Here is a 27,487-nt window from a genome sequence, read left to right on the forward strand (position 1 = left end):
AACTCGAAAGTTATAAATTAGGTATGTTTATTCAGCGCTGGGTGCACGGGAGATCTCTCCACAAACGTGCACACCCCACACAGCAAGCCGTTCGTGTATTTATACAATCTAATAATGAATATTCATTTTACGCCTATACATATTAATTACCTGTACCCGCCTACCCTCGCCTCGTATGCTAATTAGTTTATCATCTTTCGCGATTGCGCAGATCCTTCAAAAAAATGAGGGGCCTGGGTCTCTGGTGTTTGTGGGATGCAGGCCCCGAGTCTTCCTCACGATGTACTTTTCAACTTTCTTGCCTGGAACAAAGATTCTTGCCAACCTACAGTGTTCTTATCCATTTGGACCAATTTATGTTCCTACAGGGAGACCTACGGATGTATTCCAGCTATCTGTTCCTTCATTAGCAAAGAAATAATTGACGTCTCTGTGATGGATGTTATCCTGTTCCCATTCTGTCTCCTGAAATTTTCCTACAGCTGTTCCCTGCAAAATCTACCTCCCTGCAAGCCAGTTCCTGTGGCCTCCTTATCTGTTTCTTCAAGCTACATAATTACATGACTTAAGTCTTGTGAGCTATTCTTTCTATTTCTATATTCCCCCCACATCAAATACATTGGGAATTGACTGCCCAAGGGTGGAGACACAGCCCCACCGTCTGTCCTGGACTCACTGCTTCTCTCTCCTCACCGCTGTTTTTTCTCCTCCTTCTCACCAAGAAGTGAATTTATTTTTCTTTCGTTTTCCGGGGAAGGAAGAAACCACAGCGAGGAGGCCTGACTTCTTGTCAGCTATACTTTGCTCTGTCCCCATCTATGGGGGTAGAGGGAAGCCAACTCCCCCCTCTTTTTGAGAGTAATAAGCTTGTCTTGCTAGCCAATTATGGCAAGGGGTTAATGAAGCTAGGCATGGCAAGAATTTATAGGGATTTTGGTCAAACAGGAATGAGACCTTCAAGGCTTGGTGACCTGATGGCCAAGGTTGTATCTCTGCAGGAAGCCTTTAGACCTGATCCTGCACTCAGTGCAAGTGGATGACTACTACAAGGAGTGTATTGTCCCCTCATCCAACTGCCACTTAAGGGACATGGGTAGAGACGGTCTCCAGAGCAGATCCCCTCTGCAGCACAGTTTGGAACCACCGATGCCCCTTCTGCTGGCAGAAGGGGGCTCGTCGGGAGCCTCCAAGCACAGAGGCACAGTGCAGGTTTGGGGCCTCTTCCCAGCAGGTTTCCACACCCAGCGCTTCCTGGGAGCGACCCTGGCTGAGCACAGGGGACTGCCCCACCAGCCCTGCAGCTGCAAGGCTATAAGCACATCTGCAGCATGTTGTAGCAGCCTGCTCCTGGCTGTGCCAGGCACTTCCCTCCCCGTCTCGGGTCGCCACTGGCATCTGCCATCCTGACAGCCAGGGCTGGGTCAGCTGCAGTCACCTATGACCTGGGGACAGGGCTGCCTGTGAGTGCAGAGGGCAGCTGTGGGGTGAGGAGGGAGGGAAAGGAGGTGGCTCTGGTGCCCTCAGAAGGCAGAATGTGTCCCTGACCCCCTGCCAGCCTGGATTGGGTTCAGAGAGCCACGTTAGCCCTGCTGCTGCTCCAGGGGTACCTCGGCACATGGCTGCACCTTGTGCCATAGGATAATGAGGACTGGGGGAGCTCTGGGGCACAAGGAACCCCAGGTAACAGGGCCAATTGTGTCCCTCTCTGCATCAGGTGTGGTTGTGCTGTCCCCCGACATGGTGCTGCTGAGCCCCCTGTGCTGATCCATGGGGCGGGCAACCACCCATCTTGTCCTGGCATAACTTTGCTCCTGGGCACTGGAGATGGGGTGGCTGGTGCTCACTCCCATCCTGTTGTCTAGGAACTGAAAGGGGCTGTGGACCGCCGTCCCCAGTCTGCAGGCAGCCACGGGCAGACAGGGTCAGAACCCAATTGGAGACATCCCCTCACCCCTTGAGCAGAGCTGCACTGTGGGCACTGCTCTGCGGGATGCTGTGGGTGTGGGAGGGCTGGAGACGTGAGTGGGCTGGATGCTGACTTCACCCCCCACCCCAGACACTCCCAGCCCACGGAGCTGCAGGAAAGCAACAGAGACTCCTTGGTCTGGAGCAAGTCTTTATTCCTCTGGGAGACAAGGAAAGGTCTCACCTGGGCTCCACTGATGTCCTGGTGCTGCTGGGGCATCCCAGGACTGGTGGCACCATGGAAGGGATAAGCAGCATGGCTGTCCCCATGCCTCCAGCCCTCCCACTGCCCTGTCCCATCCTGGCACCTCCATGAAGCTGGTGGATCCTTGTCCCAACCCCTTTCCATTGCCATGGTGCCGCAGCAGTGCTGGCATCTCCTCTCAGATTCCCACAGTGGTTGCCAGGGCTGTGGCTGCCAGGATGAACCCCCAGAGGGGAGCCAGGGTGACACTGCGTCCTGGGGATGCGAGAGAGGGACAGTCAGGGACAGCTGGGGGGTTGGGAGGCTTGGCCGGGGTCTGTCCTCCCCAGCTGCAGTGGGGGCTCTCAGCTCACCTGCACTGAAGTCGCACGGCTGGTTCTTGCATCGCTTCTCTGCCAAAGAAACCAACCGTCAGCACAACTGCTGCTGCAGTGCCCTGTGCCGCCCCAACCCTGCTCCACACTGTGCCGCGCCATGCTGCGCCCCACCACGCTGTGCCACGCTGCACCCTGTTTGCCGCTAAGGGCCCCATTGCAAACCCCAGGGGAGAGCGGCTGGAAGACGTGCCAGGATGCACGCCCAAGGGCAAGCTGCCTCTGTCACCCTCCCCCCTGGCGACATCCCCCTTTCCTGGCAGACTTGTTGGGATGGGGCCACCCTGTCCCCCACCCCCTGGCAGTGGGGAGGGACCATCCCCCAGGACTTTACCTTTCACAAACTCGCAGTTGTACTTGCTGTCTATGTCCTTGGAGTGGAGCTCAATGTGGGCTTTGTTTCCTTCACGGGTGACACTGGTGACCCTGAAGGTCTCAAAGGGTGGGATGAGGACCTCTTCCACCGAACACGTGTCGATGAATTTGATAGGGGCACCGAAGCAGGTCTGCACTGCGAAGAAGGTGCCATCGCCAAACCCCTCAGCACTCTCGTTCTTTAGGTTGGAGGTGACAAATTGCCCAAAGCGGACAGTTTCCCCAGGCTGGGCAGTGAAGATGATGTTCTGGATACCCCAGTAGACATCATAGCAGCGTCGAGGCTGGGCATCCTGCAGGGCATGGAAGGCTGAGGTCAGCAGGAAATGCAGCCCCTTGAAGTTGAAGTTTTGCAGGTATTCCTCACGGGAACGCCCAGCCTCATGCACATCCTCATTGAACTTCTGAGCGTATGGGGTTTCAACGATGGATGCTGCCAGGGCGATTGCCTGCTCCGGCTTCAGCACTGACAACTGTGACGTGATGTCCTGCAATCCAGTAGTTGCTCCTTTCCAAGCCTCAGCATACATGCTGTTAGTTTCAAACTCGGTGCTGTTGAGCTCCATCAGCTTTGCTTCCATCTCATCACTGCAGCCCTTGTACTGGTTGTCAAAGGGGTTGGGGGCCATGTCCAGCACCTTCTCCACGATGCCTACTTGATTTTCCATGGGGCTGACAGTGGCCAGCATCCTGAGCAGCCACCCCAAGCCCAGCGCCAGATGCTCCATGGCAGGCAGAGCCACCCTGGGAGAAGCCCCCGGCTGCTGCGGTGCTGTGGGCAGGGAAGCAACTGGTTCCTCTGCAGGCAGATGGGGAAGTGGAGAAACAAGAGTGGGGTCAACTCAGGGAAGCAGGGCCTGTGAGGGGGCTGTGAAGTGGAGCAGGCTGGGGGGAAACAGCCCCACTTGTATCTCCAGTCAGTGCACGGTCAAGACCCCAACCCCAGCACTGGCCAAGGCCCCAACACCACTACTTGTCTCAGACCATGCCCAGAGGTGGGTGTCCCCAGTGCCTGGCCCCATGGCCCTGGCAGCCTGAGGGTCTGTGGTGTCTCCTGCCAGAAGCAAACCCCTGGGGACACCAGCGAGAAGCCATACCTGTGTCCTGTGGTGGTGTCGATGTGCTGCTCCCCAGATCCTGTGGCACCCAGCCCCTCGGTGCCTGCCCGTTACTGGTAGGAAAGACGAGAACCAGCCACCCTTTTTAGAGCAGTCCCAGGCAGAATTGCTCAGGCTCAGATCTAGTCCTCACCCCCTGGTTATTTTTACCATCCCAAGTCCCCAGCACTCAGCTTGCCCACTGACCCCTCCTGCCCTGCAGCCTGGCTGCAGGGATCAGTCAGGAAAGCCCCATGGGATAAACTGCCTTTGTTCTGACCTGGGTGCAGGTGCTGTCCCACTGAGGGCTCTGCATTTTCCTGCAGGACCTGATGCTGACCTGGAGCCCAGGGCTTGCACCAACCCCCTCTCACACCACTGAGGACGGGGCAGGTTGTGGCACAGGTGGCACGGAGCCATGGATGGCACTGGCCAGGATCATCTGTGCCAGGTCAGTCCCTGCCTGCAGCCCCTTTGCTGTGCAGGGGCTCAGAGGGCAGGAGGCAGGGCAGGATACAGGCAGCAAGGCTGGGGACAGCCTGGTCCCTGCCTGATCTGGCGGGAGCAGCTCTGGGTTGGGGGAACGTCCCTGTTGCGGTGCTGGTGCTCATAGGCAGTCACAGCTGCTCTCTGGTGACATCACAGGGGTGTCAGGGGCTGACACCCTTTTCAAAATGCCCTGGCTTCCAGAAACTCACTTCACAGCTCAGGGAGAGTTATAAAGCAGGTATGTTTATTGCAGCACTGGGTGCAAGGGGGCACGCACCTCCCATCTTGCAGATCACCTCCTCTAACAGCTATACATTTATGTCTCAAGCTATACATACTCATTAACAGCCTTGGGACATTATGATCAGTCCCAGGAAGAGGTGGAATTAGTATCATGATTTCTCGGAACTCATGATCATCAGTCTCCTTCCCCTGGCACAGGCGTTGCCATCTGGGGTGGTCTTTGGGGGTCTTCTGGAGAAAGGCTCATAGTCTTTCTCAAAGTGTGCTCCTCCCCTTTGGTGTGGAATGCTGAGTGGTCTGGACTCCAAACCTCAGGACTGGGGCTAACTGGATGGTTACTTCACAAAGACCATCGTGTCCCTCTCTACGTGCAGGCTGTTGCTCCTCTACACTCAGGGCTGCCTCCTTATCTTGACTACACTTTAGTTCCAGGCTCCACATCTGCTGAGTTGGATGGGGACTTCATCTTCACAGATTGTGCAGCTATGTCCTAATGCTTAACTATGCATTATTATTCTACTCACTTCTTACATTCTATTCTAAAGGATTAACCTCAGTTACTCCCCAAACCAACCCCCCCTCCACCTTTCTTCATGCGAATATAATTGTTTTACAGCTAGTAACTAATGGAAAGATTCTCTACCAAGCATTTCTTGAAAATATTTGTTTGACTAACTTATGCCTTAGTTGGTGCTTTTCCCAATTCAGTGACATCAAGCCATGGGAGGAACCATCTTGCAGTGTGAGACATCAGCATGATCCACCATTGTGTTGCCTACATTTTGGTCAGTATTTGCTCTTTGATAGGCTTTACAGTGCAGGATTGCCCCTTTTCTTGGTAATGATATGGCACCTAAAAGTGGAGAATTTCTTCTGCATGTTTTATGCCTTTTCCTTGGGTGGACAAGAGCCCTCTTTCTTCCTTTCTTTCCAAATGGCTCCACTGGAAAGCCATTGGGCGTGGACTATTCCAAATGCACATCTGGAGTCAGTCCAGATGTTCATCCTCTTATCTTTTGCCAGTTCCAATGCTCAGGTCAAGGCTATTGGTTCTGCCTTTTGTTGAGGTGTTTGGGGCAAGAGCTCCAGACTCTGTTACCTGGTCTTCAGTGGGTACTGCATATCCAGCTCTCTGGACAACATGTCACACAAAGATGCTTCCATTGGTGTACCATGAGCCTCCAGCCTCCTCCAGTGGATTTCCTTTGGGATTGGGCTGGCTGGACTATATTGCCTCAATGGTTTCCAAGCAGTCCTGTGACACCAGCTCCCCTGCAGTTCCACTAGGAACAGATGCTGGGTTGGCAGTGTTAGTAACCACTACTTTTCCTTCACCTTGTTCCACCAGAATAGCTTGGTATTTGAGGACCCTCTGTGGCAAGAGCCAATGGCCTCCCTTCACTTCCAAGACAGCTGATACACTGTGTGATACCAGGACTGTAATCTGCTGTCACTGCCCCCAGGCAGCCAGGCCAACCCCTGCTGACTTCATCAAGCTCTTTGGGAAAGGAAGCCACTGCCTGCCAGTATGGTCCCAAATTTTGGGCCAAAATTGGTAGGGGTGTCCCCTGTGTCTCATGGGAGAACAGCCAGAAAGGTTTAGTTGTATCTGGCAAGCCTGGGGCAGGGGCTTCCATCAGCTTTTTCTTCAGCAGCTGGAAGGCTCTTTTTGGCTCCCTTTCCCTAATTAGATTCTCTTGGCCTGTTTTTGGTAGTTCATAAAGTGGTTTTACCATCATTCTGTAGTTACAGATCCAGAGGTGACACTATCTGGTCATTCCCAGGAAGGTGCAAAGTTCCTTTGCCATCCCTGGTAGAGGAATCTGGCAAATGGCTTCCTTTCTGGCTGTCCCCAAGGTCCTCTGGCCTGCAGTTATTCCATATCCAAGGGAAATCACTTGTTGTTGCATCACTTGAGACTTCTGGGGACAAACTCGATATCCAGTAAGTCCAGGAAAATTTCTCAAGCTCATTGTCCATGTCATACACAATGTGTCCATACACAGTTTATTGATCTCTGTGGCAATTAGCAGGTCATCCTCATACTGCAACGCTACTCCAACACCTTGTGGCCGCTCCCATTGTTCCAGATCTTTAGCTAACTGATTTTCAAAAAGTGTAGGGCTATCTTTGAATCCCTGTGGCAACACACAGTCCATCTTAGTTGTGTTTGTCTCCCAGAATCTGGGTTTTCCCATTCAGATGCCGATAGCTGCTGACTTTCCTGGCTCAAGGTGAGGCAAAAGAAAGCATCTTTCAGGTCCAGGATGGTAAAATAAAGCCAATTCCAGTGTCAATTTAGTCAATAATGTGTATGGATTTGCCACAACTGGAGGCAAATCCTCAACAACTGTGTTGATAGCTCTGAGATCCTGAACTATTCTATAGCTTTTGGCTAGTTTTCTAACTGGTAAGACAGGAGTATTATACTCTGATTCACACTCCATCAACATATTAATAACTTTATACATCATGGATTGTATCTATAACTTTATACATCATTGTAAGTGCAATGATGTATAAATATAATATAATACAGTGTGAGTATAATATATATATAATATAATATTATACACAGTGTGGTGCAGGGTTGGGGCGGCACAGGGCACTGCAGCAGCAGTTGTGCTAACAGTTGGTTTCTTTGCCAGAGAATCACAGAATCACAGAACTGTAGGGGCTGGAAGGAACCTCAAGAGACCATCAGGTCCAACCCCCCTGCCAAAGCAGGTTCTCCAGTACATATCACACAGGAAGGCCCCTGGGTCTTGAATATCTCCAGAGAAGGAGACTCCACAACCCCCCTGGGTTGCCTGTTCCAGTGCTCTGTCACCACACACTCTGGGGGTTCCTGCTGGCAGCCACAGCTGCCCTCTTGTCGGTAGATAGGGCCTGGCGGTCTGAAGATTTCGGGCTGTATGGAAAGGTAGGACCCCCCCCCCCTCCTTAGGTAACCAATAGCAGGTAGCCGGTGAGTTAAGAGGACAGAAGTGACATCTGACCCCTGGGGTATAAAGCCCCGTGCCCCTCTCCAATAAACGCCATTTGCCACCCACCACATTGGTGTCTGTGAGCTGATGGACCGTGCTGCCAGAGTGTGGTGCCGGTGCCGTTCCTGAACCAGGTCGCCATGCCTTACCAAAAGGCAACAAGTGGTGCCGACACCCGGGACACTCGCCTGCGTCAGGTGAACGGCGGCCGGGCGGCAGGACCAGCCCGGCGGAGGGGACGCCCTCGGACCCGCAAGGAGGATGGAAGCCCTTGTGAAGGTCGTATTGGGATTGTGTACGTAGTGGGGTATTGAGTGTGAGGTTAAAGATTTTACTCTCGCCGTTGTGAGACTTTTGAAAAATCGGGGTCATTGACCAGCCGGTTGGTATTCTCCATCCTGAGGTGTGGGATAAATGTACTAAAGCTTTAGCCGAGGAAACTGTGTCCTCCGGCAGTGGGAAAAATCTGAAATCGTGGGGGAGAGTCGTGCAGGCACTCCGAAAAGCGATACAAGAGCAGGACATCCCAAAAATTGGGAATCGGGGCGGCCACACAAACTTTGCAGCCCCCAGACGGTGATAAGCCTGCCGAGCCCAAAGATCAAAAGGGTGATATGCCTTGTAAAAGTTCATGTAAAGTATCATTGTTTTGTTTTCCTCCAGCCCCTGAACTACAAGGGACAGCAATGTGATGTGATTTGGATTTTTGCAATTGGACAAATTCAAATTGTTAATTAATGTCTATCTAATGTTAACAGTTCTTACTGACTATTGCAAATGCAATTTGAAAATTGTTAATTGTTTGAATGTTTTGATTGTAGCTATTGGGCTATTGTGCACACACTTTTCCTTCCTCCTTACTTTATCTCTATCCTCTATCCATCACGGAGTACCATCTATAAGATGGCAATGTTGAGCCACGGGGTGGTGTGACATACCGTGTCCCTCAACGAATGCCTGTACCAGTGGACTTATGCCTCAACATTGCTGAAATGTTGCATTAAGATGCTTGTAAAGGGGTAAGGAAGACTTGCTAACAGGATGGCTTGAAGTGCCACAATGGTGACCTCCCATAAACAATGCCTGGCTTGAACGACTCTGCCTCACTGATAAAGAAGAAACATCAATTGGGACAGAAGTTTGAGTCTAACACCATATTTCAAGTAAATTACACACTCAAGGACTATGTGCTCTGTGGAAATAAAATGACTTCTTTGATGAGTTCCAGTACCCCCCTCCTCCTTATCTGTTCATGAATTCCTTGCTTGTCTCTAATTGGCCACAAATGCAGGCAAAGCATTTCACTTTAACTAGTTCAAGCTCCCCCTTGTCCTTGCAGGTACACAAAACCTGCTGAAACCAAACTTGTAGTTTGGATCAGAGTCAAGGGGTAACTGAGTCTGCGCAAGACAGAAGGTTACTTGCGGTGATGGAGAGGAGCCATCCGACTTCATCCCCACGACCCTCAACGACCACCACCAAACAGCAGAGCGCAGGCGCAGCTGGGAGAAGTTGATGGAAATCACTTCTTGGGGCACATTTTAATATGAAGCGGGATGAGTTAGGAATATGAACAGGGGTATGAGGTAACCTAATGAATAAGTACCATTGTTAGTGTGCGCATGTTGCAGGCTAAATAAAGTAACTTAAACCTTGACTCAGTTTTGAGTCTTAATTCTGTTCCCGAGAATTGTGAAGACCTCCTCATGATAAAGCACCTAATTGGACATCACTCAGGGGTTAAGCCCAGCCACCCCCAGCCACCCAGAGCAATCTGAGGTCGGTTGGAATGCAAGGGGGTTTAACCTCTGCCAAAGCCGTTTATCTGGGTGTGGATTGTGACATTTTAATGGCGTAGTCGGCAGGATTCTCGGAGAACAGAAAGGTGTGAGGTCCTGAGAGTGAATAGGGGAAATTTGATACTTAAGTTGGACCCTCTCAGGATGTATTGCCCCTTTGAGTTGTATAGAATGGCTGCCCCTATGGCAGTTGGTAGAAGTAAACAAACAGTTGCTGCTAAGCGAGAGAACTCCTGCCTGTCACACAGGAGACCGGGGTTCCATTCCCCAACAGGGAGTCCTTTTCTGGTGACATTGATTTATTGGTATTGACTTCAGATATTGCTAAAAGGAACCGAGTTTTGAAAATTGATTTAAATTTGACAAACTATTTGTGTGAGTGAAATGAGTTAACTCTGGTGTGAATGGTGTGTGACTGAGCTGCAGCGTATCTGCGAGAGAGAGAAAAACCTTTTCGTAACCATTGTCATGCTTTGCATATGCAAGAAATCTTTGTGCCTGGTACCATGTGTTGTTTGAATGATTTCAGTGTTTGCCTGAGATGCAGTCTGACTGTGAAGTGAGTGTGAGTTCTGATCTGTAGTTCTGTGTCTCCGCAAGGAGAGCAGCTGGAGACAGACAAAGCAAGTGGCAAATTTAAGCTGTTTGTGTGGACAGGAGTCAGACTATGTGTTGAGAGTGTCCCTGTCAGTAGGAGATGGAATTTTGTTATCAGAAAGAGAAGAAAAAGGGAAATAATTACGGAAGGTATAGAAAACAAACATAATCGTCTGTGGACCACGGAATGGCAAAAAGGCATTCCCTGAGAACTCATGATGGGGTGCCAACAGATAAATTGGAAAAGTTAGTACTAAGACAACCCAAAAATCCACAAATCAAGGTCGAAAATCCTGTTCCTAGTGCTCTTTTATTGTATTTAACCGTGTCCCCCAAGCTGCCAGGAGGCTAGCTCCTTCGTCCCCTTGTGAGTGAGGGGTGAAGGGAGTATATGTATATATCAAAAAACTCACTGGAAACCACTGAAGTGATTTACTGATTACTTGTTTTGTAGAACCTGAGTTAATACCAGTAACATTTTTGGTAGACACTACAGTTTATCTCCACACTTAGAACAGAAGATTCTATCTGCATAAGAAATTGCCTTGTTGCTGCCTTTAACATTAAGGGCTCACTTTCCCCTTTTCCCCCCTTGCTGTTTTTTCCTCTTCTCACCGAGAAGTGAATTTGTTTATTTTCTTTCCAGTGAGGGAAGAAAGAAGTCACAGTGAGGATGCCTGCCTTATCAGCTGTGTTTATCCCTGCCCTCATTTATGGGGGTAGAGGGAAGCCAATGGAATGTAGCAACTCGCATCTTGCAATGTTGCTTGTCTGATGGGTCAGTTTGCAGCGTTCACGGATTAGCTAACTGAGAGCAAGGCTAGTTACGTAGCAAAGAAAATGGAAAATAACAGGAATTGGTATTAGAGGAAATACAAGCCTCAACTCAGCAGCTGGAGTTACAAGGCAGTTGTAAAAGATCTGTCGAGATTGAAATAGGTGGAACACAAAATTAGGGGGAAAAATGAGTGGCCTCCCAAAAGAACAAAGCATTACAGGCTGGCCACATGGAAGCCTAATGAATTGATAACAGGGGCATGGGGACCAATTTACAACCTGAACTGCATAATTCGCTTGCAAGCAGTTTTGGAAATAATTTCCAACAAAACTGCCAATGCTACAGATCTCCTGAATCAACAATCTCGAGAGAGTATATGGCAAATTCAGTATTTCTACCGTGTCTGATCCTATGGATCCAAAACGTGGTGAGCCACATGCAAGCAGTTACCGTGACAGAATAAAACATCAGGTTTCTAAAACCAACAAAACAAGTAACTGTTAGGATCATATAACCCTATCCCTTCTATGCTTGCTATAAAGTTATTAGTCACGTGGTGTAGCAACTTTCTCCCCCTGAGGTCTAATAGAGACACAGATAGAAACTCTTGATTAACTGAACAAAACTAAACTTTATTGGTGCACATAACTGTATAACTGAACAAAAACTAAACTCTACTGGTGTGCACAACTATAACAACAATAGAAACCAGCCGCAATAAGAAAAATAATCAAGATAATAATAAGGCCTGACAATATATAACATTCAATTTTAAAGCGTCGCTCCCACATCTCCAGATCATTTTCACCAGGAGCCTGGGTCATCTGCCTAGAATTAAAACAATAAACAGAAAAGGCAAATCTTGATTCTTTCTAAATTATCTGAGCTTGAAAAGACCTTTTAGTCTCAGTAACACCCACCTGTCTGGTTGCTCCGGTGGGTAGAACCACACTCGTTCCGAAGGCGACAACCTGAAAGTCTAATGGCAAGGGAACAATACATCACTATAGACATAGCAAGGACATTGCCCCTACTGCCTGGCTATAGTGCTGGAGAAAGGAAAATTTACCACTCGTGGAGTTGCATATGAATCCTGCGACTCAGGCAAGGGGTTTGAGGTCTCGTCTTCTCTAACGCCGGCCATTTTGTACGGCTCTGCTGCTCAACTGCGTGTTCACCTGACTGTGTGCTTTTGGAAATGCGCATGTGCAGTTTTCCCTCACCACCTCCCCACAGAAAGTACTAGAAAAGGAAGCTCACGCATGCGTGAATCCAGTGAACCCGGTATTTATGATGACGCATGACAAAGAAGACTCCAGCCGGTTTTGACCAGGCATGGAGGCCCACTTAAAGCTTTATTTGCTAAGTAATGGGTGACGGGGTGGAAAAACTGTAGACTGACTGCATTGCATATTCCAAAATTGATCAGTTTTGCGTTTCCAAAATCACAACAAACAAGGAAAAGACAACTTGCCAATTTCTACTTCTGCCCCTTTGATCACAGACTCTCACCTTTCGGCTGGCAAATCATTCTTAGGTGTGTTAGATGCTGAAAGAGACTGCTACCCACCCTCCCCAGTCTACAGGCAGCCACGGGCAGGCAGGGGCACACACCCCAGTTGGAGACACCCCCTCACCCCTTGAGCAGAGCTGCACTGTGGGCACCGCTCTGCGGGATGCTGTGGGTGTGGGAGGGCTGGAGACATGAGTGGGCTGGATGCCGGCTTCAGCCCCCACCACAGACACTCCCAGCCCACAGAGCTGCAGGAAAGACACAGAGACTCCTCGGTCTGGAGCAAGTCTTTATTGCTCTGGGAGACAAGGAAAGATCTCATCTGGGCTCTGCTGATGTCCAAGTGATGCTGGGGCGTCCCAGGACTGGTGGCACCATGGAAGGGATAAGCAGCATGGCTGTCCCCATGACCCCAGCTCTCCCACTGCCCTGTCCCATCCTGGCACCTCCAGGAAGCTGGTGGTGGATCCTTGTCCCAACCCCTTTCCATTGCCATGGTGCCGCAGCAGTGCTGGCATCTCCTCTCAGATTCCCACAGTGGTTGCCAGGGCTGTGGCTGCCAGGATGAACCCCCAGAGGGGGTCCCAGCTGACACTTTGTCCTGGGGGTAGCAGAGAGGGGCAGTCAGGGACAGCTGGGGGGGCAGGGGGCTTGGATGGGGTCTGCCCTCCCCAGCTGCAGTGGGGGCTCTCAGCTCACCTGCACTGAAGTCGCACGGCTGGTTCTTGCATCGCTTCTCTGCCAAAGAAACCAACCGTCAGCACAACTGCTGCTGCAGTGCCCTGTGCCGCCCCAACCCTGCTCCACACTGTGCCGCGCCATGCTGCGCCCCACCACGCTGTGCCACGCTGCACCCTGTTTGCCGCTAAGGGCCCCACTGCAAACCCCAGGGGAGAGCGGCTGGAAGACGTGCCAGGATGCACGCCCAAGGGCAAGCTGCCTCTGTCACCCTCCCCCCTGGCGACATCCCCCTTTCCTGGCAGACTTGTTGGGATGGGGCCACCCCATCCCCCACCCCCTGGCAGTGGGGAGGGACCATCCCCCAGGACTTTACCTTTCACATACTCGCAGTTGTACTTGCTGCACACGGCCTGGGAGCGGAGCTCGATGAGGGGAGTTTTCCCTGTGTGGGTGACACTGGTGACCTCAAAGGTCTCAAAGGGCGGGATGAGGACCTCATCCTCATCAGGGAAGTAGGAGAATTTTTTGATGGGGACACCATAGCAGGTCTGCACTGAGAAAAATGTGCCCTTTCCGAACTGTTCAGCACATTTGCTGCTTTGGGAGGTGGAGGTGAACTGCCCAAAGCGGACAGTTTCCCCAGGCTGGGCACTGAGGATGTTATTGACGCCCCGGAAGACATGGTAGCACTTGCGAGGCTGGGCATCCCGCAGGGCACGTAGGGCCGAGCTCAGCAGGAAATGCAGCACCTTGTAATGGAAATTGCTCAGGTATTCCTCACGGGAAGGCCGGCCATTACGCACAGCCTTGTTGAACTCCCTGTACAGGGAGGGCGATTCTAAGGTGTAAGCCATCAGGGCGATTTCCTGCTCCGGCTTCAGCACTGACGACTGGGACCCGCGCTTCTGCCATTCAGCTGCTGCTGCTTTCCAGGCCTCAGCATAGATGCTGTTGGTTTCAAACTCGGTGCGGTTGAGCTCCTCCAGTTCCTCCTCCATCATGTGTCTGCAGCCCTGGTACTGGTCATCTAAGGAGTTGGGGGCCACGTCCAGTGCGGTGTCAGGAATGGTGAATCGCCCACAATTCGGGGTGACAGAGCCCAGCATCCCGAACAGCCACACCAAGCCCAGCGCCAGATGCTCCATGGCAGGCAGAGCCACCCTGGGAGAAGACCCCAGCTGCTGCAGTGCTGTGGGCAGGGAAGCAACTGGTTCCTCTGCAGGCAGATGGGAAATGTGGAGAAACAAGAGTGGGGTCAACTCAGGGGAGCAGGGCCTGTGAGGGGGCTGTGAAGTGGAGCAGGCTGGGGGGAAGCAGCCCCACTTGCATCCCCAGTCAGTGCACGGTCAAGACCCCAACCCCAGCACTGGCCAAGGCCCCAACACCACTACTTGCCTCAGACCATGCCCAGAGGTGGGTGTCCCCTGTGCCTGGCCCCGTGGCCTTGGCAGCCCGAGGGTCTGTGGTGTCTCCTGCCAGAAGCAAACCCCTGGGGACACCAGTGAGAAGCCATACCTGTGTCCTGTGGTGGTGTCGATGTGCTGCTCCCCAGATCCTGTGGCACCCAGCCCCTCGGTGCCTGCCCGGTACTGGTAGGAAAGAGGAGAACCAGCCACCCTTTTTACAGCAGTCCCAGAAAGGATTGCTCAGGCTCAGATCTAGTCCCCACCCCCTGCATAGTTTTACCATCCCAAGTCCCCAGCACTCAGCTTGCCCACTGACCCCTCCTGCCCTGCAGCCTGGCTGCAGGGATCAGTCAGGAAAGCCCCATGGGATAAACTGCCTTTGTTCTGACCTGGGTGCAGGTGCTGTCCCACTGAGGGCTCTGCATTTTCCTGCAGGACCTGATGCTGACCTGGAGCCCAGGGCTTGCACCAACCCCCTCTCACACCACTGAGGACGGGGCAGGAGACAGGGCAGGATACAGGCAGCAGGGTTGGGGACAGCCTGGTCCCTGCCTGATCTGACAGGAGCAGCTCTGGGTTGGGGGAACGTCCCTGTTGCGGTGCTGGTGGACACAGGGGTGTCCCGACCCGGAAAGGTCCCGTCTGGGGGAGATTCGTTGTTCTTCCCAGAGTGAGATTAAGACACAAATGAGCTCAGATGCCATAAGGAGAAGAAGTAGTTTAACAGCTACATCAACATTCTCAGAGATGCAAGGAAGAGAGAGAAAGATGGGGAAAGGAAAGTAAAGGTGCAATAGCTACCACCGTGGAGCTGCGGGGTCCCGTCAGTGCGACTCGACTTCACGTCAGGTGGGGAATTCTGTTTGGTGCTGGTTGTCAGGGCTCTTTTATTGAGGTGTATTGCCCCTTCTGAGAAACAATCAGCATATTCTAAGAACTCTTGAGCTTAACCCCTCCCACCACTCTGCTTGTGGTGCTGTCATGCCCAATGCCATCACTAGGGGGTCTCCCTAGTGTCAGTTATCAGATGTCCTCGGTGGTCTTCAGGGGTCTCTGGACCCTTCTCTGGTTTCCCACACTGGCTCTGGCCGTATGCATGGGGCTTGGGTTAACTTTCTTAGACTTTGCTACACACACATGTACATGGGAGGGCAGGAAATGGGTCCTCTTGTGGTTTGCCTGATACTCCATTGCTACAGCAGTGATAGATGGTCCAGCAATGTTGAGACAGACACCCACTTGTACAATCACCTAAACGGTCTCGACCTAGTCCCTTAAACGTGTTCAGGGACGCAGTCAGAACTGTCTAGCTGAAAGAGTTTGGGCATTGACCACAGTAACCAAAAATGAACAATATGAAATATTATGAAAGAATTTACAAGAATATTGAAAAAGGAGAAACTGAAAGTGAGCTGTGCATTTTGCAATTAAGCTATATAACCCTTGGTTTATCTTGTATTATTGTAAAACTAAACCTTGTGATCTATGTGCTAATCAATAGCCCATTGTGTGGAAACTTGAGAAACAGGATATTTAGATAATGTTTAACATTGAGCAAACATGTTCAAACCCTGGTCTATGTGGGAAACTTCAATCACCCCAATATCTGCTGGAGGGACAGCACAGCTGAGCACAAGCAATCCAGGAGATTCCTGGAACGTGTTGATGATCACTTCTTCCTCCAGGTGACAGAGGAGCCAATGAGGAGATGTGCCATGCTGGACCTTGTTCTCACTGACAGCGAGGGGCTGGTAGGGGATGCGAAGATCAAGGTCAGCCTTGGATGCAGTGATCACAATATTGTGGAGATCTGGGTCCTCAGGACAACGAGGAGGGTGCACAGCAAGCTTGCTACCCTGGACTTCAGAAGAGCAGAGTTTGACCTCTTCAGGGAACAGCTGTTTAGAGTGCAGTGGGACAGAGCCCCACAGGGAAGAGGGGCCCAAGCCAGCTGGCTACTATCCAAAGGTCACCTCCTCCAAGCTCAGGGGGATGCATCCCAGCAAAGAGGAAATTAGACAGTAAAAACCCCAAGGCCTGTGTGGATGAACAAGGAGCTTCTGGGCAATCTCAAATCAAAAAAGAAAAAGCCTACTGAGAATGGAAGGAGGGGCAGGTAGCCTGGGGCAATACAGGGAGACTGTCCAAGGAGCCAGGAATCGGGTTAGAAATGCTGAAGCCCTGACAGAACTACATCTGGCCAGGGATGCCAAGGGCAACAAGAAAAGTTTTTACAGGTACATCAATGAGAAAAGGATGATGAGAGAAACTGTGGGCCCTCTCTGGAATGGAACAGGCCACCTGGTTACACAGGATATGGAGAAGGCTGAGGTACTCAATGACTTTTTTGCCTCAGTCTTCACTGGCAAGAACTCGAGCCACACTGCCCAAGTCATGGAAGGCAGAAGCAGGGACTGGGAATATGAAGAAGGGCCCACTGTAGAAGAAGATCAGGTTTGAGAACACCTAAGGAGCGTGAAGATCCACAAGTCCATGGACCTGATGAGAAGCATGTGTGTGTCCAGAAGGAACTGGCAGAGGAAGAGGCAAGCCACTCTCCATCCGATTTGAGAGGTCCTGTCAGGCTGATGAAGTCCCCACTGGCTGGAAAAGGGGAGATATAGCCCCCATTTTTAAAAAGAGGAAACAAGGGAGATGCAGGGAACGACAGACCAGTCTCATCTCTGTGCCTGGTAAGATCATGGAGCAGATCCTCCTGGAGACAGGAGAACAAGGAGGCGATTGGTGACAGCCAACATGGCTTCACTAAGGGCACATTGTGCCTCACAAACCTGGTGGCTTTCTATGATGGACACAGAGGGTGGATATTGTCCTGGTTCTGGCCAGGACAGAGTTCACTTCCCCAAGCAGCCAGCACAGGTGAGACAGTCCAAGTGCGGTCAGTCATCGCGTGAGTGCAGTGCTCTGTGTTCCCAACTCATGGAGTCAGTCAAGTGTTCTGTGTCATCACTCTGTGTGTTAAATAAACATTTTAATTGCTGTGTTCCCAGGAACACCTGCTACATGCCCCAATGGTCAGTGCCGCAGCCAATGCTGGCAATCACACTGATGGCATACACCTTAGAGTTGCTCAAGGGGTGCAGGAGTGTCTCCACTTGGGGTTTGCCCCTGCCTGCCCATGGCTGCCTGCAGACTGGGGAGGGGGATTGCAGCCCCTGTCAGCACTGAGGGAGGAGAGAGGGGGTGGGGACCAGCCACCCCAGCCCCGGTGGATCAGGTCAAAAGGCTGCCTGCAGAGTGGACACCTCACTCTCCTTCTGGCCCAGGCCTTGATGCAGGCAAAACAAAATCTGTGGAGGCTGAAGGGCACAGGGGCTGTGTCCTCAATGTCTCCCAGGCAGATGGGGCCATAGGAGTATTGTACTGGCTCCTCCAGCACTGCCTGTGGCAGACAGCTAGTGCCACCATCCCTCCCAGCACAGCCGCTCTCCTGCAGCTCTTCCTCAGTGCCTGCTGCCACGTCCTGACAAGAGAGATGTGCAAAGTGCTGGAGCTTTTCTGGTGCTGGGAGCAGGAAAGCAAAGAAAGTCCCAGAAAGCTGTGGGGATCAGGGGGAATAGGGACTTCCAGGTCTCCTCACGGGTTGGAAAGCAGCAGCTGCCCCTGTGCTGTAGGACAGCCAGCCCCAGGCTCTGCCCTGCAGTCCTGCCTTCCCCAGACAGCCTGCCTGTGCTGGAAACAGAGGTTGTGAGGAACCTCCTGTGCTGGCTCCAGGGGAAGGTTGGGTTGGGCACAGGGCCTTGAGCAGGGGGAGCATGTGTGGCTCTGGGCGGGAGAGGCTCCAGCTAGGGCTCTGTAGGAACTGGGGCAGGGCAGGGAGATGTGGGACTAGGAGGGGACGTGCACCAATCTCTGTGCCTCCTTGGAGGTGGGCTCCAGGGAAGGAGAGGAGACATGGAGGGGAAGCCCAGAACTCCTGTTGAGCTGCTGGTGGAGACCTTGGGGAAAAGCTGGAGTATCCAAGTCCCCAGAGCCCCCATGCTGCCCTGCACCACACACCACCTGGGTTAGCACAGGGTGCCTTTGGGGAGGCGGTCAGGGAAGGCACAGGAGGGAACTCTGGGCAATCTTCAGTGCTCCCTGGCACTCTTGCCTTGACCACAGCCTGGGGACAGGCACCAATGGGCCCCAAGAGGAGTGCTGGAAGGGGCTGCCTGTTCTGGGTGCCCACAGCTGCTGCTCTCCCCCAGGCCAAAGCTCACAGAGCAAGTCAAAGGTCCTACTGGAGCCTGCCTGCCCTGCCAGTGCACCCACAGGAGCTCGAGACAAGAGGTGCAGAGCGGCAGGTGCTGAAGAGCAGTGAGGTCACAGGCAGTCACAGCTGCTCCCTGCTGACATCACAGGGGTGTCAGGGGCCGACGCCCTTTTCAAAGCATCTGGGATCTCCTGAGGTCGCTGCCAACTCCTACTATTCTGTGATTCTGTCATCTCCCAGAGGGCCAGAAAAGCTGCTATTACATCTCCCCAGTTGACCGTGTGTTTGTCCAGTACAATACCAAGCACCTGTATCGTTTTTCCATTCACAAGTCTGGATATAACCTCGGCCATCAGGTCACCAAGCCTTGAAGGTCTCATTTCTGTTTGACCAAAATCCCTATAAATTCTTGCCATGCCTAGCTTCATTAACCCCTTGCCATAATTGGCTAGCAAGACAAGCTTATGACTATCAAAAAGAGGGGGGAATTGGCTTCCCTCTACCCCCATAGATGGGGACAGAGCAAAGTATAGCTGACAAGAAGTCAGGCCTCCTCGCTGTGGTTTCTTCCTTCCCCTGAAAGTGGAAGAGAAGGACGAGAAAAACAGCGGTGAGGGGGGAGAAGCACTGAGTCCAGGACAGATGGTGGGGCTGTGTCTCCACCCTTGGGGCAGTCGATTCCCCATGTATTGATGCCTCTCCAAGTGACAGCAAACTGTGGCCTGCACTCTGCTGCCAAAGGAATGGAGAAGAAAGCATCTGCCATGTGGGTTGTGGGCTACCTGTGGTGGTTTGGCCCTGGCTAGAGGCCAAATACCCACCAGAGCCACTTGCTCACTCCCCTTTTCAGCTGAAAATATGTATTGGGAGGCTTAGGATTCGAGATAAGAAGAGAGGGATCACTCTGCCATTACTGTCATAGGCAAAACAGACTCAGTGCAGAATAAAGACAAGAAAACTCATTTATTACACTACAGCTACACCCCAGTGAACCAGAGTCAGGTAATGAGACGTGTGGCCAGGTCTTAAAGCACCGTCCCCCCAGCCCTCCCTTCTTAGCAGACTTTAATCATAAATTTGCTCCATTCTTTCCCCCCATTGTGTCATGAGGAGGGGCAGGGAATGGGGAATGGGGATTTTCAGTCTGTTCTTCATTCAATCATAGAATGCCATGGGCTGGAAGGGACCCCAAGGATCATAGAGCTCCAACGCCCCTGCCACAGGCAGGGCCACCAAACTCAGGCCTGGAGCTACACAAGGATGCCCTTGTTGCCCGCGATATCTTCCTTGTTAGACGGGGATTGGGAAAGGGGCATTCCACGCACACCAACCCCTTCCCCCGCATAATTGTGGGGTCTCACCCAACGGAGACAGTCCTCCAAAAACTTCTCCAGCCTGAGTCCTTTCTACAAGAGAGTCATCTCCTCACCACAGGCCTCAGCAGGGCTCCCTTCCATGGGGTGCTGACCTTCAGGCACAGACTGCTCCAGCCTGGTCCCCCACAGAGTCCCAAGTCCCTGGCAAACCTGCTGTGGCATGGGTCGGTCTCTCCACAGGCTATAGGTGGGATCTCTCCTGCCCATCATTATCCATGGGCTGCGAGGGGACACCCGCTCCACCATGGGCTTCTCCAGGGGCTGCAGGGGAATCTGTCTCCAGCACCTGGAGGGCTTCATTCTTCCACCTCCCTCCTTCTTCCCTGCCCTTGGTGTCTGCACAGCCCCTTACATCCTCTCACTTCCTTCTCTGGTGGCAAAATGCAGCTGCCTGCAGGGTTTTTTCCTCCTAAATGTGATTCCCAGAGGTGCTGTGACCATCGCCGATTGGCTGGGCCTTGGTCAGCAGCAACTCTGGCCTTGAGCTGGTCGCTGTTTACTCTCTGGGGCCTGCAGAGAGCTTCTGGCTGCTGCTTGCAGGAACCAGCTCTGCAGCCCACCTACACAAAACTGTGACACTGTGCCAGACATTTCCCTCCTGGTCCCGTGGCCCCACTGGCATCTGCCACCCTGACAGCCGGGGCCAGGTTAGCTGCAGTCAGCCGTGTCCTCGGGACAGGGATGCCTGTGAGTTCAGAGGGCAGCTGTGGCTGCCAGCAGGAACCCACAGAGTGTGGGGTGACAGAGCACTGGAACAGGCAACCCAGGGAGGTTGTGGAGTCTCCTTCTCTGGAGATATTCAAGACCTGGGGGCCTTTCTGTGTGATATGTACTGGAGAACCTGCTTTGGCAGGGGGGTTGGACCTGATGGTCTTTTGAGGTTCCTTCCAACCCCTACAGTTCTGTGTTTCTGTGATTCTCTGGCAAAGAAAACAACTGTTAGCACAACTGCTGCTGCAGTGCCCTGTGCCGCCCCAACCCTGCTCCACACTGTGCCGCGCCATGCTGCGCCCCACCACGCTGTGCCACGCTGCACCCTGTTTGCCGCTAAGGGCTCCATTGCAAACCCCAGGGGAGAGCGGCTGGAAGACGTGCCAGGATGCACGCCCAAGGGCAAGCTGCCTCTGTCACCCTCCCCCCTGGCGACATCCCCCTTTCCTGGCAGACTTGTTGGGATGGGGCCACCCCGTCCCCCCACACCCTGTCAGTGGGGAGGGACCATCCCCCAGAACATCACCTCTCACAAACCCGCAGCTGTAGTTGCTGTGCACACCCTTGGACTGGAGTTTAATGCGGGCTCTGTTCCCTTCACGGGTGACACTGATGACCTTGAAGGTCTCAAAGGGTGGGATGATGAGCCCCTCCCCCGAAAGATCATCGAGGATGTCCCTGATGGGGACACCATAGCAGGTGTGCACTGAGAAGAAGGTGCCATCGCCAGACCCCTCAGCACATTCATTGTATGTGGTGGATGCGGCAAACTTCCCAAAACGGACAGTTTCCCCATGCTGGGCAGTGAAGATGATTTTCTCGTCCACCACGTAGACATTGTAGCAGCCGTGAGGCTGGGCATCCCACAGGGCACGTAGGGCCTCGGTCAGCAGGAAATGCAGCACCTTGAAGTGGAAGTATTCCAGGTATTCCTCACGGGAACGCCCAGCCACATGCACATCCTCATTGAACTTCTTCTCCAGGGCCGGGGTTTCTTCTATGTATGCAGTCAGGGCAATTTCCTGCTCTGGCTTCAGCACTGAGGACTGTGACTTGTGGTGCTGCAGTACAGCAGTTGCTTTTTTCCAGGCCTCAGCATAGATGCTGTTGGTTTCAAACTCTGTCTGGTTCAGCTCCTTCAGCTTCTCCTCCATCATCTGGCTGCACCCCTGGTACTGGTCATTGAAGCGGTTGGGGGCCATGTCCAGTGCCTTTTCCACGATGCTTACTTGATTTTCCATGGGGCTGACAGAGCCCAGCATCCCAGGCAGCCACACCAAGCCCAGCGCCAGATGCTCCATGGCAGGCAGAGCCACCCTGGGAGAAGCCCCCGGCTGCTGCGGTGCTGTGGGCAGGGAAGCAACTGGTTCCTCTGCAGGCAGATGGGGAAGTGGAGAAACATGAGTGGGGTCAACTCAGTGGGAGCAGGGCCTATGAGGGGGCTGTGAAGTGGGGCAGGCTGGGGGGAAGCAGCCCCAGTTGCATCCCCAGCCAGGGCACCAGTCAAGACCCCAACCCCAGCACTGGCCAAGGCCCCAACACCACTACTTGCCTCAGACCATGCCCAGAGGTGGATGTCCCCGGTGCCTGGCCCCATGGCCCTGGCAGCCCGAGGGTCTGTGGTGTCTCCTGCCAGAAGCAAACCCCTGGGGGGACACCAGCGAGAAGCCATACCTGTGTCCTGTGGTGGTGTCGATGTGCTGCTCCCCAGATCCTGTGGCACCCAGCCCCTCAGTGCCTGCCCGTTACTGGTAGGAAAGATGAGAACCAGCCACCCTTTTTAGAGCAGTCCCAGGCAGGATTGCTCAGGCTTCAGAGAGAGAAAGATGGGGAAAGGAAAGTAAAGGTGCAATAGCTACCACCGTGGAGCTGCGGGGTCCCGTCAGTGCGACTCGACTTCACGTCAGGGGGGGAATTCTGTTTGGTGCTGGTTGTCAGGGCTCTTTTCTTGAGGTGTATTGCCCCTTCCGAGAAACAGTCAGTATATTGAGAACTCTTGAGCTTAACCCCACCCACCATTCTGTGGTACTGTGCATGCCCAATATCATCACTAGGTGGTCTCTGGATGCCCTGGTGGTCTTCAGGGGTCTGCAGACCCCTCTCTGGTTTCCCACCCTGGGTCTGGGCGCATGCACGGGGCTTGGGTTTAAGTTCTCAGACTGCTAAACAGACAGGTCATAGGAGGGCAGGAAATGGGCCCTCTTGTGCTTTGCCTGATACTCCATTGCTAAGGCTGTGGTAGATGATGTGATGGTCCAGCAATGCTGAGACAGACACCCACTTGTACAAACAACCACCAACATGGTCTCGACCCAGTCCCTTAAACATCTGTTGAGGGACACAGTCCTTCACAAAGCGTGAGTTAACCATAAATGGAATGGTTTGCAGTCATCAGTCTACACAGCAAGAACCTGGCTGTTTGGAACAATTAATATTTGCAAATGGGCAATTTCAGAATTAGATATGTTTTATGGAGTCAGTGCCAGGCATGTATGTCCTGTATCAAATGATGCAAACAGTGTAGAAGGATTCAGTCTACAAACCCCATTTTTAGGATCCATAAGAAATCTTTGCCATCTCTTTTGCAAAAACAGTACCTGTACTTTTTATGCTGCAGCAGCAGAACAGCTTGCCTTATTCTGGCATTATGAATCCCTCAATGCAAGTAAAGTCAGAATCTCTTTGAACAAGTTAAACAAAGTTTTAGCTGAAATGAAACAGTTCAAAGACTATATGCAAAGCAAAGTAAGACCTGACATAAATCTCTTTCAAAAACTATCATAACTCAAAGCAAATTAAAGGGAATCTCAAGACAAATAGTCAGAAAAAGCTCATCATTGGTGGGATGTTTTTATGGGTTACTCTCCATCAGCTACTAAAGTATTGAATATACTAATTCATCCTTTGCTTGTGGTGGTGTTAATAATTAGAGCCTGACAACAGTAAACTTGATCTTTTGGTGCAAATCAAAAACTCCAGCTGAGAGAGTTTAGGATTGCCCACAGTAACCAAACATTAACGATATGAAATGTTGTGAAAGAATTTACAGGAATATTGACAAAGGGGAAATTGAAAGGGAGGTGTTGAATCTTGCATTTTGTAGTTAAGTTATAAAACCTTGTGTTTATCTTGTTGAGGTGGTTTGGCCCTGGCTAGAGGCCAAATGCCCACCTGTGGAAAATGCTGGGAAATGTTGCTTTTGCAAATTGAAAAGGGTTATTGTATTTTCTGTAGAAGAATTTAGGATATATAGAAAGTCTTGATTAACTGAACAAAATTAAACTTTATTGGTGTACACAACTGTAACAACAATGGAAACCAGCCACAAGCAAGAACAAAACCAAAATAACAGCTCCTAACAATACATAGTATTCTATCACACGGCATCTTTCACACATCGCCACAGCATCTGCAACCCTTTGATGAGAAGCATGGGTCCTCTGCCTAGAAGTAAAGCAATAATAGGACAGGGAAACCTTGATTCTTTCTAAACCAACTCTCTGAGTTTGAAGAGACACCTCAGTCTCGATAACACCCACTTCTCTGGTTGCTCTGGGAGGTGAAACCGCACATGTTGGGTAGGCTGTGACGACCTGAAAGCCTAATGGCAGGGGAACAATACACCACTCTAGCCACAGCAAGGACATTGTCCCTACTGCCTGGCTATAGTGCTGGAGAAAGGAAACCTTCCCACTCCTGGAGTTGAAGGATGAGGTTCGGGGGAGGGATTTGGGGTCTCATCCTCACCAACGCCAGCCATTTACTGCTGCCCCAGTGCTTGTTCACCTGACTGTGTGCTTTTGGAAATGCATATGCACAGTTTTCCCTCACCACCTGCCCACAGAAAGTACTAGAAAAGGAAGCTCATGCATGCGTGGATCCAGTAGTTCCACCATGATGGTGGCACATGACAAAAAAGAAGACTCCAGCTGGTTTTGACCAGGCCTGGAGACCCACCTAAAGCTTAATGTGCTAAGTAATGGGTAATGGGGTGGGAAAGCTGTGGACTTATGTCTCAACATTGCTGAAATGTTGCATTAAGATGCTTGTAAAGGGGTAAGGAAGACTTGCTAACAGGATGGCTTGAAGTGCCACAGTGGTGACCTCCCATAAACAATGCCTGGCTTGAACGACTCTGCCTCACTGATAAAGAAGAAACACCAATTGGGACAGAAGTTTGAGTCTACCACCATATTTCAAGTAAATTACACACTCAAGGACTATGTGCTCTGAGGATATAAAATGACTTCTTTGACAAGTTCCAGTACCCCCCTCCTCCTTATCTGTTCATGAATTCCTTGCTTGTCTCTAATTGGTCACAAATGCAGTCAAAGCATTTCATTGCAGCTAGTTCAAGCTCCCCCTTGTCCTTGCAGGTATACAAAACCTGCTGAAACCAAACTTGTAGTTTGGATCAGAGTCAAGGGGTAACTGAGTCTGCCCAAAACAGAAGGTTACTTGTGGTGACGAAGAGGAGCCATCCGACTTCATCCCCACGACCCTCAACACCCACCACCAAACAGCAGTGTGCAGGCGCAGCTGGGAGGAGTTGATGGAAATCACTTCTTGGAACTCATTTTAATATGAAGCAGGTCAAGTTATGACTATGTACAGGTGTATGAGGTAACCTAATGATTTCTGAATAAGAATATGGTATAAAAGTGCTAGAAACTCTGACCAAAGCTGTGCCGACTTTGTTAGGTCACCCGCTCTTGGTAGAATGTATAAAAAATTACTGTTTCACTAACGTGTCTACCTCAATTCCTTTCGTTAGGACCACTGGCATTTCTAAGACACCGAAGCCACATTATCACTCCCCTTTTCAGCTGAAAAGGAGAGAAAATATATGTTGAGAGGCTCAGGATTCTAGATAAGAACAGAGGGATCACCCTCCAGTTGCTGTCATGGGCAAAACAGACTCTTACAAGCTACTTTCCTCCTCCAGATCTTTAACACCTCTCTTTTCCCCCACCCCTCCTCTCTTTGCAGACTTTACTTTAGTCATAATTTTGCTCCCTTCTTCCCTCCCCCCACCATCCCCCCCCGCCCCTTGTGGCACAAGGTGGGGCAGGAAATGGGGAGTGGGGGCTTTCAGCCCGTTCCTCTGAAGTTGTCTTCCTTCTTAGCTGGGGGGAAGGCATTGCACACACAACCCCTTCCCCTGCTGTACCATTGGGTCACACCCCTTACAGACAGTCCTGCATGAACTTCTCCAGCCTGAGTCCTTTCTATCGGGGAGTCATCTCCTCACCACAGGCCTCAGCAGGGCTCCCTTCCATGGGGTGCTGACATTCGGGCACAGACTGCTCCAGCCTGGTCCCACACAGAGTCCCAAGTCCCTGGCAAACCTGCTGTGGCATGGGTCGGTCTCTCCACAGGCTGTAGATGGGATCTCTCCTGCCCATCATTATCCATGGGCTGCGAGGGGACACCCGCTCCACCATGGGCTTCTCCAGGGGCTGCAGGGGAATCTCTCTCCAGCACCTGGAGGGCCTCATTCTTCCCCCTCCCTCCTTCTTCCCTGCCCTGGGTGTCTGCACAGCTCCTTACATCCTCTCACTTCCTTCTCTGGTGGCAAAATGCAGCTGCCTGTGGGGTTTTTTCCTCCTACATGTGATTCCCAGAGGCGCTGTGACCGTCGCCGATTGGCTCGGCCTTGGTCAGCAGCAACTCTGGCCTTGAGCTGGTCGCTGTTTACTCTCTGGGGCCTGCAGAGAGCTTCTGGCTGCTTCTTGCAGGAGCCAGCTCTGCAGCACACCCTTCTCTCCCAGCACATTGCTATGCAAACTGTGACACATATATTGCTGTGAAACCAAACCTTTGATCTACGTGCTTATCAATAGCTCACTGTGTGGAAACTTGAGAAACACGATGTTTAGATAACGTTTTACATCGAGCAAATGGATGTTCAAGCCCTGGTCTGTGTGGGGGACTTCAATCACCCCAATATCTGCTGGATGGACAACACAGCTGAGCACAACATCCAGGAGATTCCTGGAAGAAGCTGATGATCACTTCTTCCTCCAGGTGACAGAGGAGCCAATGAGGAGATGTGCCATGCTGGACCTCAGTCTCACCAACAATGAGGGGCTGGTAGGGGATACGAAGATCAAGGTCAGCCTTGGATACAGTGATCACAATATTGTGGAGATCTGGGTCCTCAGGACAACAAGGAGGGTGCACAGCAAGCTTGCTACCCTGGACTTCAGAAGAGCAGAGTTTGGCCTCTTCAGGGAGCTGCTGTGTAGAGTGCAATGGGACAGAGCCCCACAGGGAAGAGGGGCCCAAGCCAGCTGGCTACTATCCAAAGGTCACCTCCTCCAAGCTCAGGGGGATGCATCCCAGCAAAGAGGAAATTAGCAAAAGGCAGATCCTCCTGGAGACAGGCACATGGAGAACAAGGAGGCGATTGGTGACAGCCAACATGGCTTCACTAAGGGCACATTGTGCCTCACAAACCTGGTGGCTTTCTATGATGGACACAGAGGGTGGATATTGTCCTGGTTCTGGCCAGGACAGAGTTCACTTCCCCAAGCAGCCAGCACAGGTGAGCTGAGCTGGCCCAGGCTGTTTTCCACACCATGTGACATCACACCCCCATAAGAGGGGCTGGTTGGGAGGGGCCGGTCCGCTGTGGGTCGGGGACAGTCTGAGTGCAATCAGACATCAGGTCAG

General features: G+C 51.9%; 2 protein-coding genes across 2 annotated transcripts; both read right to left on the reverse strand.

The window, feature by feature from the left end:
- Positions 1-2,348: 2,348 nt before the first annotated feature.
- Positions 2,349-3,647, reverse strand: LOC311188831 (erythroblast NAD(P)(+)--arginine ADP-ribosyltransferase-like; the record flags this gene model as incomplete). The annotated part of the gene is made up of 3 exons (XM_084260345.1): positions 2,349-2,425; positions 2,524-2,562; positions 2,879-3,647. The coding sequence occupies 3 exons, from the start codon at positions 3,645-3,647 to the stop codon at positions 2,349-2,351; spliced, it is 885 nt and encodes a 294-aa protein (XP_084116471.1).
- Positions 3,648-13,117: 9,470 nt separating this feature from the next.
- Positions 13,118-21,105, reverse strand: LOC311204947 (erythroblast NAD(P)(+)--arginine ADP-ribosyltransferase-like; the record flags this gene model as incomplete). Its single annotated transcript, XM_084279212.1, has 3 exons — positions 13,118-13,160; positions 13,488-14,319; positions 21,081-21,105. 3 exons carry the CDS (start codon positions 21,103-21,105, stop codon positions 13,118-13,120), a joined length of 900 nt encoding a protein of 299 aa, XP_084135338.1.
- Positions 21,106-27,487: the final 6,382 nt, after the last annotated feature.

The sequence above is a fragment of the Gallinula chloropus genome (genome assembly GCF_964237585.1).
Source record: "Gallinula chloropus genome assembly, chromosome: 1".
Taxonomy (NCBI): domain Eukaryota; kingdom Metazoa; phylum Chordata; class Aves; order Gruiformes; family Rallidae; genus Gallinula; species Gallinula chloropus.